The 12,694-nt window shown below is 36.4% G+C and overlaps 1 protein-coding gene across 1 annotated transcript in view; it reads right to left on the bottom strand.

Annotated features, from left to right (window-relative positions):
* The window catches only part of calcrl2 (calcitonin receptor-like 2), a 39,569-nt gene extending 28,221 nt beyond the window's left edge, over positions 1 to 11,348 (bottom strand). Inside the window, exon 1 of the mRNA XM_088329976.1 lies at positions 11,231 to 11,348. Coding sequence (XP_088186102.1) covers positions 11,231 to 11,286 — 56 coding nt within the window. The 5' untranslated portion in view covers positions 11,287 to 11,348. The remainder of the gene's footprint in view (positions 1 to 11,230) is intronic.
* Between the last annotated feature and the right edge of the window lie 1,346 nt (positions 11,349 to 12,694).

Below are 12,694 nucleotides of genomic sequence, written 5' to 3'. Positions count from 1 at the left end.
GCCTGCTCGTCATGAAATGGTCTCCACACATAATTTACGGGTAGTTACCAGATTTTTGGAGTGAATGTAAAGTTAAAGGACTGACGTGATACTAAACTATCATTTAGAAAATTGGACTCATAAAAGAAAGATAGAATATGTTGCCAAACAATTACAGTCAGACAAAAGCTTAAATGCCTTTAATCCTGGTTCAAAAATGATCCCTGTTTCACCTTTCAAGGTCTTAAGCAATAAAAAATCATCTTAGGTCTGGACAATTGATCGAACACAATAATTCATTTTAGAAATTAGACATTTGGAAATGTGCTCTTTCATGAAATCAAAGGTCAGAGTTTAAGATTTTTTTAGTGGTTATCATCAAACAATAGTTTGTGAAAAATAAGCAACTCAGTTACAAGGTAAAAGTGGGTGTTTTCCCCATTAAAACTAATTAAAAATTAATTACCTTTGTCTCAAAAATCCCCAAAACTTATTTTCATAAATTACATTCAATTCACGGGGGTTTAAAATTCATTAAATTTGCATTAGTCCAGTCTGACAATGAAAACTTGAGATTGTTTTTTTTGCCAAATGGGTGAGACCTATTTTCACTCCACAGCCTTTTTTCACATTAGAAAATTAATTCGTTCAAATTTCTTTCACTGTTTTGTGTCTTAAGTTGCTTAAACTGTATCAATGCAATTTATATTTTTTTTCTTAGTGATGTTTGTTCAAGCCTTAATGTGTTGTGCTTTTAGTTGTGTTTTCACATGGAGGTTCCTTGCTCAAGAACTGTGATCTATAAATAAAATATGCCTTGCCTCACATAAAGAGTGTGATTACCACTTCAAATAGTTATACAGTCATTAATTGAATACATGTGAAATATTCAAAGAGTGAATATTCCGATGAACTGCAAAAAAAAATTAGTTTCTCTTTTGAGTGCTGACTTGAACTATTGTTGTACTCACGGGAAAAACCCTACCGAAAAACAGCTTCTTTTTTTATATTTATTGGCTTTTTAGTTTCGAGTTCAGGCCTTGGACATCTGTTTGAAAACAAGCGTTTTTAAAAGGAAGACCAAGTGTTCCTTTTGATAGAATAACTGAAATTTTTAACGCATGACATTTCAGGCTTGGCAAAATTGCTGCGTCGAATTGTCTTGTCATGACTGGTGGCACTGAAGCCAGCAGCTCTTCAAAGGGTAAAGGTCTGCAACACTGGGAGAGCAATATCCGCTGAGGAAAATAAGAGCCAAGTATACGATGTAGATATCAACATTTTCTGGGAAAATGTGTTTGATATTGTGATAATTGAATGCCTGTTAAACTTAAATTGTCACAATCTAAACACGGGTTGGAAACCTATGGCTCTTTTCATTAGTAAATATGGCTCGGAGATAAAATTATACCTATACAGAATTCAGCCTTAGCAATTTGTTTTAGATTGGAGCAGAGCCGAGTCCAGTGCGCGCAGAGCTGACATACCACTAAAAGCATGAATGGTTCGGTCCAGTATAAAAAGAGCATAGTGCCCACTGCAGTTTACAGTAAAGCTGTCACAAAAAACAGACCATGTTTTGGCTGCACGTCATTAAGGAATCCTTTATTTGGAAGGTTATTAAACAATTTATGTTCGCAGTTGAGATACTTTACAATGAAACACCACAGAAAAACTTTAAACAGCCAGAAATGCCAGTCAGGCACTCACAGCAATTTGATTGGGTGAGCAGTAGGGGTGGGCAGAACTACGCACACAGCACACTTCTCTCTGCCCAGCAACCTCTGTATTGTTGTTTGCAGTATTTTGTGACATAATTACAAAGGAACTCTACTTGCACCTTGTTTAGAACCCATAATTTATGATGTATAAAGTAAAGGTCTAAATAAGCCTCAACAATCTAGAGTAATTGCAGGAGGGAGACAAATTTAAAGTGGTATATTTGTTGGCATGGGACACAGGCGTTGGCATTATTTTCATTTAATAAATGTTATCAAATAATCTCACGTCACACAGTGAAATGAAATATACTGAAAAATTAGATTTGTGTGGAGAGTGGGTTTGGTGGTCCTGTTGAAATTTGTCTTAAAAAAAATGGTGTGGCGCTCTATACTTTGCTATTATGGCTTTTTGGGTCCGAAAGGTTCACGACCCCTGATCTAAAAGATCCTTATTCAGGAGTAAAACTCGTGAAAAGATTACAAAAGTTATTCGATGTTTACCGAGGCTGCACAATTTTTGAAAAAAAAACCTAAGTGCAATTTTTCAGACCTGTGTTGCAATTTCAATGCGATTTTTCAATTTTAAAAGAAAAGTGCATTTTCTGTGCTAGTTTTTTTTTGTGAGTACTAAACCCTTCTGTTGTTCTCGGGTTGAAATGACCTGCCATTGTGTTGTCAAAAATCCAGAAAAATCCCCTTGAATTACATTTTATTTAACCTTAAAAAGTATTTTCCTAGATTGGTCCCAACAGAGGAAAAATGAAATGTTGTTTTTATTTACATTACCATGTCAGCTGTATAAAAAAATTACAAAAATGGGCCTTAAAATGATGACAAGATGCAAGTTAATCATATTGACATCCTTTAAAAGGAAAACAGCACCCTCTTTTGGGGAGCTGTCTTGGGGTTGCTGTCTGCTCTCGCAAGGCTTAAACCGCAGTGTCTTGCAATTACACAATTATAGTAAGTCACCTCGCAATATCGATTAGATTTCGGTTGTTAACTATAAAAAAATTAATGAGGAAATAAAGAGGGATCTTAAAAAAAATAGCCAAATATGTGAGTTAAAGAATAGAGGTTGTTAAGATGATTGTCCGGCCAAAGCTCTTGTACTGTTTCCAGTCCCTTCCAGTGTTGGTTCCCAGATCACAATTCCTTGAATGGGATAATTGGATATCAAGGTTTATTTTGGGTGGGAAAAAAAAACAAAATTAGATACAGGACTCAGCAGCTTCCGAAAGATAGAGGGGGGAGCAGGGAGGGGGGGGTCGCTTTGCCAACTCTACAGGATTACTTTTACGTGGCCCAAATTAGACCCCTGATTTATTGGTGTAAGGATCGTTATGTCGCAAAATGGAAAAGTATATAATTAGGGATGTCAAACGAAGAAGTACTAAATGTACATAATCAGTTGGGAGCAGTAACCGACAGTAGAATATAAATATGGAACAAAATAGCTGTGAAATAAAATTTGGAAAGGAAGGCAAGAATTTTGAGTTAGTTCGACAACAGGTTTTTTTCCTGGACAGAACGATAAAGGGTTATAACACTGGGTGTGCAAAGGTATTACAGCAAAATGGTTGAAAATGGAAAGCTGCAGAGATTTGTGGAATTGAAAGAGAAATTTGGGTTAAGCGTTAAAGACTATTTTCGTTACCTTCAATTAAGGGATGGCCTGCTATCACCAAGAGATAAAACCGTGACCGGTCATAAAGTTATCAACATTTGTGAAAGGGCATCTAAAGGTAACAACATTTAAGGCAATTTATGTCATGTACAAATGTTTGATTGTTTGAATAGATAGGCATTCATCACACTATATTAAATGGAAATGGAAAAAGGTAAAAGATTAAAAAATAACAGAAGAAGAGTGGTGGAATATATATAAAACACAGTGCAAATCCACTGGCTCCCAAAGTCTGGGGGAATTCATCTGAAGAACCTGGTCAGATTGTTTATTACCCCCAAAATTAGGACAAGTTTTCTAGAGGTTCAACAACCGTGCTGGGGAGTATGTGGAGAGGAAGATGTTAACCACATGCATATATTTCAGTTTTCAGTTTTGTGGGTTAATAAAGACTCAAATAATATTTACATTGAGCTAACAGTATCAGACAGAGAAGGAACAAAAAAAAGGTTTTTCTATGTTCTAACTTTTTCAGTTTCATTTTATGAAAACAAGAAAATCAGAAGCAAAATCAGCATTCTTTTTTTTTAATTTGCAGTGCAATCTAAAACATCTTCATCAAACAAAATAATTTACTGAACAAATTTCCCAGTACTACCTCATAATAAGCATAGAAAAAGAAAAAGATTGTACTCTGCCACCTACTAATATGGAATAATGTTACAGTTACTTGGATGATCACTGGAAGAAAGCAAATAAACTGAACAATGGCAGGCTTTTGAGCAAAGATTGGGAAATTCCCTGCGGTACACTAGACAAGGTCTAATGGCACAATAGTGTGCCCAGGCACATCGCCTAAAAAAACAAAAACAAACAGTGGATTAGACCTTGACGATATCCAAATCTTGAATAGTCATTAATACCGATACCAAAGACCTTTAAAATTAGCACATATTACATGCAAAAGATGACTGATATTTTTTTTCAATATCTTCACAACTAAACAGATTGTTCTCCTCAATATTGGATGTCTTGAATAGTAATTCACGATTCTCTAATTTTTACAATAAAAGGATTGGCCATTAAATGGCTCTGAAGACAAGCAAATGATGGTGCATTGTGCTGCCTAGTTGTTTTGCAGATGTGCTACTCTAATTAAAAACATTCTGCGAACAACGTGTCAACTTAAGAAAGCTCCCCCACAGAGCAAACACTGAGAAAACCCAGCACACCCTGACAAACATCACAGATATGGTTGTCTTGACACAGAGTTCACCCCTAAAATGATTCCCTTTCCCTCATTTAGTCTGGCTGTGCGGTTATTACACAGTTTCCCGCCAGACATTTTCTGTCTTGAATTATTATTTTTTTTGCTGTTGGACCCCTTGAACAGTGGCTTTCAACACTGCTGACGACATAGGGCTTACAGTAAATCTAGGATAGCGATCATACAAGACTGTGAGCAATAACTATTCAGGCCTGGTAAAAACACGGGTCGGACTAGGATTCTTTATCCAGCAATACAGCTATGTCTGTCCTTCTTTCGATTCTTCTTATATCTTTTAATTCATTTATCCTTCATTCAAAGATCTTATTCTAATTTTTTCCTCAAAAATAAAATAGCGCCGACAACACTTCATTTTGGGCAGCGAAAACCAATTATTTTTAATGTAATGTAATGTAAATCTGCATTTATATAGCGCTTTTCAAATCAATGAGGACCTCCCAAAGCGCTTTACAATGTGCTTCATACCTTTCCCTTTTACACACTAACTGACCGATAGCAGTGTCAGCCATGCAAGGCAACTACCTGCTATCAGGGGCTGTTCATTACCCACCTATAATGTAATTGGATGATAATCAAGTCATCCTTCAATAACTTTGTTGTTTTATCAATTGATTGCATGAAATGAAATGGATTTTGTTTCGATACATTTAGTATAAACCCCCAAAATACTCAAAGAAGTAGTTATAGAAAATGTATATTTATATGGTAGTTGCCTGGACCATACTGTGTCAGAAATCACACACACATTGATCAAACCAATGAAACCAAACCAATAAAATTCCCCCAAAATAAGGTACAGCATTTTAAAGAGACGAACACAGTGGCCAATCCCTTGTTAATACAACACTGAAATGTGTGGGCTGATAAATATTAAAAGGACAGTATGTAATACTTAGTCCCTCCTAGTGGTACAAACAAACTTTCACTCAGTAACAAAAAAAACCCTTGATTGAATACTAAGCAAAAATACATTACTATCATACCAATGTTAATTTCCATAAAATAAATATAAGTCGAGAAATGTGTATTTCTTTTAGTTTGTGGAATACCCATCGAGAAGTGTCTGCCATGTTTGTCTCGGGTCTTGCTGCTATGGGCACCCAAAGCTACCAAATCTCTATATTTATCATCTAGGGGAGGGGTCTGCCACCCCCAGCTCAGTAGGAGCCGATGCGACTTTTAAGCGCTGCCGAGTGGCTTCCTGGTGCTTTTACTAAAATGTTTACAAATAGAAAAAGATGGCGGAGGGAAATATGTTTTCTGTAAGATGACAAACATGACACACACACTTTTAACGTTTCCCATTGCAGTAAAAATGTGTAGAATAAGTATTACATTTAAACTACTTTGGCGCATCTCTCTTTCGCCTCTTTTCTCTCTCCCGTGTCGCCTGTGTTAGTGCCGAGCTGTGCGGGCCAAGGCCCCGCCCCTTTTAAAGAAGCAGTGTCACAATGACAGTCCACCTTTCGTTACACTCCTAATTTCAACACAGAACTCACATTAAACTGGTAAGAACACATTTCCGTTATGGGCATTATTAAGTGACTTTTGTTTTTTGTCAAGATATATTTGGAATGACACTTAGGAATATTATTTGTGTTTTGTTGCTCAGGCCTAAGGACGGACGGGTGCATTTGTTTGGTATCAAAAGAGAAAGAGAAGAGAATACTGCTGCGTTTTACCCAAACATTGACTCGTTTGTCATGTGCACAGAAATCAAACTGAAACTGTATTCATTGTCCAAAGGGTTTTGTTTTGTTTTTTTTATACATGCATGCTGCGTTTAATTGCATTCGTTTTGTTGTCCAAATAAGGGGCACGTTATACATGTTCCATTTTATTGTTGTTTTTTTTGAAAAACTCATGATAAAAATGACATCAAAAATTGATTTATTTATTGGATTTCCTTGATTTTATCAAAGCAATGAAACATACTGTAATTGAATGAATGAATGGAAACTTTATTCGAACATCAAAATAAAAACAGAACAAAAACAATAACTCAACAACAAAATAACATTACATGATATGTTCGAAAAGGGGTAGTAAGAAGCAAATGCTTATAAAATTCATTAATATTGTAATAAGGTTAAACTTGAGGCGGTATCTTACAACAATATAGTCAGGTGGTGCGTCACCTGACCACGAGGGTTGAAAACTTGTCAATAACTTTTTGGTGTTGCACTTGGTCAAGCACATTTTTTTCATTTTCCATCACAGCCATGTGCTGGAGTCTGTTTTGACCAAGGTTCTTTTGAAGCCAGGTATGAAGCCAGCATAATGAGAGTCTCACCATTATACATCACAGTCTCCAACTCCGCCGCTATGCTGAAAATAAAATTAGCCAAGCAAGGGGGGAGCAGGAATTGGGCGAAAGCGGTGCTGGTAATAAAATGGACTGAACTATTTAAAGGCAGTGGAGTATTTCCGATGCTGCGTTGTTCACATTTTTGTTTAGTTTTACTTTTTTCATTTCTTTATCTAGAGTTTCTCATATAATTTAATCATTTCCTGTCATTTGTTTAAAAATGTTACAATTTTTGGAGGTGAATTTTGGGGTGCTTGAGCTTTCTCAAAAATGGCTTGGCTACGCCCATGGCTGCATTTAACAGTTTTTTGGTATTGTGGTCGGTATAATATCAAAACAACCAGTCCAAGGACATGATCCAACAAAAATGAAGGAGTGAAGACACAAGGTGGTATGTCACCCAGAAGTTTCCAGAATGTTTTTAGACGACAACGACATTGGAATTTGGGATGGTTAGAAAACGATGTTGTCAAAAAAGACATGCTTTGGAAAATACTAACTGCTGTCTTGGGAACCTACTCGAGCAAAGTTCTGCATCGCCACCGGCATGCTTGTTTTTATTTATGGCCACTTCCTCGGCCAGTCTGCTCCTTTGATTGCCTACATTCCATGTCCCTTTGAAATTCATGAGACTTCACTTTTGCCACATTCATTCACATTAAGTACTGCATACTAGTATTGTGGTAAGTATAATGGTACATGTTTAATATCTAAAATCAAAACTTGGTCAAGTGTGCCACTAACCTGAGACAGAACAAACCCTTCTTATTCGTAAAAGCTAATAACTGGAGTCAGGCCCAAATTATTTTTGCACCAACTCTTCTTCTTTTCCCTCGCCAGATCCCTGATTAATCGGGGGTCGGATCCCATACACACACGTGCGAGTGCGTAAGGTAAATTCTGCGACGATACTTCTACCCAACTGATGTGTCGCAACACCTGTCATTGGGAGTCATTAAGTGACCAAACCCCGCAAATTTAATCCCTTATGCTAAGGCATTAGGGAGGCTATGGGCACCAATGCTGTAAGTCTTGTAAGCGCAAACCAGCGACCTCACAGTCAGACAGGAACCCTACGAGCTAGTTTATTTTTGCATCAAATAATATATTTTAAATAAACACCAAATACAATAATTTATGAAAATAAATAAACAAAAAAAAATAAATAATAGTCAGAGATCATATGATTATCCATATGAAAGATTTAAAAGGGCTGGGATAAATGTTGCGTTAACGATTTGTGTTCATTTTCAATTTAACGCGTGAAAATATATTAACGTAATGATTACAATTCCGCCCTGGGCACGGACCCGGCGTGTCAAGCCGTTGCTGCTCCAACAAACGAAAAAGGGTCACTTCAGTTTCCTGAAGCTAATGTGGCGTAGCATCCTTAATCGCAATTACTTGTGATTAATTCATTTAAAAACTGAGATTATTAATTAATTTATTTTAATCAGTTCGCAGCCCTAATAAAAAAAATATATTGAATTTACCTTATTTGGGTCAATAACATATTGAATCACCAACAGCACTTAATGTGTTTGGTTTGAATTGAATTGAAATGAATAGTCCTCTTTGTCATTAATATTAATGTTGTGAAATATTGTATGCAACGAGATTAGACCAGGCACTCCAGCGTAAACATGTAAAAAAGACTTGAAAGAGAATAACAAATTCAAAGACTGTCAGGATAAATAGGCAAAAAAAAATAGTGCTTAAAGACTGGCCAAAGTTATAACAATAGCACAATGATTTATTATTTTTAAGAATAGTACATCATAACAGCAGTGCAATGAAACATAGTGTAATAGTAAAAAACAAAAACAAAACCTTTAGCAGCAACAACAAAATTCCCAAATAAGTTGCAAGATATGTTTTCAAATTTTTGCACGCTTATTTAGGGTGGTAATGGCCCTGGGGAAGAAACTTTCTCTGAGCCTATTAGTCCTTTTCTTAAGAGACCTGCAGCTCCAACCAGAGGGCAACAGGCCAAAGAGGTGGCATTTAACTCGCATTCAACCCAAGTGCAATTTGAGAAAAAATAGGCTAATATTGTATTTTCACGAGCCATACGTCTAGGGATTTAGACATTTTTTATACAAAGGGTATTCCAAAAAATGATTGGTTATTAAATAATTGTAAAATAATTTTATAAATGATTAGTTTTCACCTAACTGACAAGATGTTGCATCTGTATTTGTTTTAGCAGTATAACTTTGGTACATGAATAGATACTGTTCTCAAATTACATCCTCATGGCCACCAATAGAAATGTAAACCTCACATTGCATTAACATTGTCCACAATATTTATAATCTCCAAATTAGTAAGTTACAAAATCATTCATATATGTTTTAGTTTCAAGAGGTCTCAGATGATCAGTGACGATTTAATTAAATGTTTAACACTTTAATATTGACATTTGGAAATCTGTGGAATCCAACACACCAACACATTTGTTTCTACTATAGCTTCACTAAGTTTAAATTGGTAGCAAATTTTTATCAGCTCAGAACGGAATCAGGGGTCTAGTGTTATGAAACAACACATACCTGGTAACAAGTGGGGAGCGGGGTACAAAGTAGCAGCCAAAATGTCTATTAATACCCACAGAGTAGCTTGGCAAGAGCACACTGTTCTGCTGCAGTCGAGGTTAAAGTGGGGAAAAGAAGCTTCCCACGGACAGACGATCCCACGGTCCCCCACACGGGATAGCAGAGAGAGTGATGGACTTTAGCTAGACTTGAAAAGAGGAATCTCAGACACCCCATCCTTCAGATGTCCATGTGTTTTTTCTGTCTTATACAGTTTGCATTTTATACACAACGCCTGAAATAAAAACTTATTTAATTTGTGCCGTGTCCAAGAATTCCCTTTTGTTTGTGTCTGGCTTTGTTCTTGTCTGCTCTATGTCCTGGAGCACCATGCTGTCAACTCTAGTTTGTCATAACAGCTGAGTGGGCGTGACTGGCGAATGCCAGCAAAGACCTACAGGGCATTTATCAGTGCTCCACAATCAACAAGTGACAATACAAAAACATTCAAATGGTTTAAAAAAACTTGAACTCGATTCACTTAAGTAATGTTTTTTCACTGACTTTTTGGTCATCCATAAAGTGTTCCAGTTTCAAGTCAGTTTTCCATAACTGCAAGCCAAATGATTTGTCCATAATAAATGATGAGTTGCAAGTAATTATTGACAGAGGTGTAACCAAAAAATTACCACAAACTGACTCGAGCAAAACGTAATTTTTAGCTGAAATTAATAATTGCATCTTGTAATCATTTTGCAACCTATGTATCAAACACAGTAATAATTATCTTTAAAGAGAAATACACATTTTTACAGTCTGTATCGTGTCTGTGCACATCGTTCCATTGTTTTGCTGTACCGCAAGGAAACATTCCCCACCACATTTTAGTTCTTCCTTCATCTATTTTGACTATGGACATAAGCAGTTGCATGGACAAAACTCTTTGAGATTACTGTAATGTCTTTTAGTACCGGGTAATATAATTGCCTTAAATAAAGTAAGTATACGGACATCCTGCCAAGCGTGGCTTTGTGTTCTGGCTATTGAGAAAAAATTGTCCACCTACAATGAATTACAATGTCAACTGCCCATGAATACTTTTAGTATTTTAATTCAAAATAAAGCATCTCACTTATTGAAAAGCTCATGATAGCCTGGCAGCACCAGACCTCAGATTTGGCATGCCAGGATATATTACTGTCATTTAGAATTGCTTGAGAATTGTACCAAATTGTAAGGAAATTTTAAACAAACACATATATTTTTGTAACTGTATATCCACACAGCAATAATTGTGATTTTGTTTGAACAGCTTATCGTGTTCTACAATTAATCGTCATTCGTTATTACACCGATTTCAGGTCAATTTAATCAAGTGGTGGGCGAAGGTGCGTTGTAGACAATGTTATGGTAATAGACTATAACTTATGGATTGTGTCAAAATTACGTGATTTTTTTTGTACCAACTATGTACCAGTACATTGATATTTTTCAGTATGGAGAATTATCAACAATGCCAAACTCCTTGAAACAAAAGTAAAATAGACAAAATACCTAAAATATAATCATCGTCTTTTACCAGACCAGAAACAATGCATTATATTTTTATTAAGATCACCAAAAGTCTAAAAATAAAATTTAACAAGCATAGGTCTGAAAATAGCATGGATGGTTTACTCATTGACTGAGTTGATGTAAATTAATTTTGCATAATTGATTAAATAGAATGAGTAAGCGGGTTGAAAAAGAAAACATTGGATAAACTTCACTTACCGGTACGTTTTGAAGGAACAAGTGGTCAAATGGACTTTTTCTTCCAAAATGCACATCCCCTCCAAGATGACGTCTCATGCTGCCCTGTGACAACACTAATGGCCAAACCCTCAACCAGAACAGCGCTTCAACACATCACAGAACTTTATTACTTCCTGTTATGACTTTCAAAATAAGTCTGTCCCTGGTCATTAATAGCGGTGTACATTTATTTGATTGTTTTACTCGTTGTTACTCAGTTCCGATCAACTAATGTAAAGCTACAACACTCCCGTAAACTCGAATATCGATACTGTAAACGTGTACATAAACATTACATCTTACTTATTATAAGCACAGTTGTATCGTTTGTAATGTCCAAATATCAATACAATCGAGGACGTAGGCCAACAAGCATTTTTTTTTATGTCAAGTCTAACTCATACGCAGTTAATGATTGTTCGATAGTTTGCTAGTGTCTGGGATGACACTGCCCCCTGATGTTCATTTCTTGGTCTTACGTATTTAAATGACATGACTAAAATAATACAATGAAACGATCATGACAATTGACATTTGATTGTAAAAAGACAATAAGGCATAACATTGAAATTGAATCTCATATCTGTTTAAGGAAACGCATACTCTCCGCTCTCCCGAAGTCCCAAATCAAGAGCCTTCGGCTGGTACAAAATGCTGCAGCGAGGCTTTTAACTAAGACAAGAAAGTTTTATCACATTACCCCAATTTTAGCTAACCTGCATTGCCCCCCTGTTAGCTTAAGATGTGATTTTATGGTTCTGTCAGGAGTATACAAAATCATGCATGGACTTGCTCTCTCATATCTTTCAGATTTAATTCCCCCTTTGTTCCGGTCAAAAGCCTTCGCTCTGAAAATGCTGATCTAAAAGTGATCCCAAAAGCCAAGAAGAGATCCGCAGGTTCGAGAGTGTTCTCCATTCGGGCCCCGTTGATGTGGAATGCAGATCGAATCTCATGTGGAATGAGATTCGATCTGCAGCCTCAGTGGAAATGTTTAAATCTAAGCTTAAAACACACTTCTATTTTATAGCATATAAATAACCTATATTTTATGTTGACAATGTCCGTTAATTATTTGTTATTGCAACATCCATTGCAGCCTAGTCATCCTGGAAGGGGAATTACCTCAGGTGCAGTCCCTTCTCAAGGTTTCTTAATTTTCCTCGCGTTGAGGTTTTTTACTTTTTCCTTGCCCTCATGTAGGTTTTATATCAGGGGATGGTGTCATAATAGTCTGTGGTTAGCAATAATCTGTGGTCTGTGCAGCCCTTTGAGCTCTACCATTAAGTTTATTACGCTTTAACCAACTGACCGTTTAAGCCAGGGGTGTCAAACTCGTTTTAACTCGGGGGCCACACGATAGAACAAACATTTTGTCGGGGCCTGGACTAGTAGATTAAAGAGAAAGAAAAAGAGATAAAGAAATAAGGGAAAGAGGGAGAG

This window comes from Urocampus carinirostris, chromosome 3, assembly GCF_059441175.1.
Source record: "Urocampus carinirostris isolate Australia breed hairy pipefish chromosome 3, RoL_Ucar_1.0, whole genome shotgun sequence".
NCBI classification, from domain to species: Eukaryota; Metazoa; Chordata; class Actinopteri; order Syngnathiformes; family Syngnathidae; genus Urocampus; species Urocampus carinirostris.
Note: the sequence above shows the minus strand (reverse complement) of the source record. Positions and strands in the feature narration are given on the sequence as shown.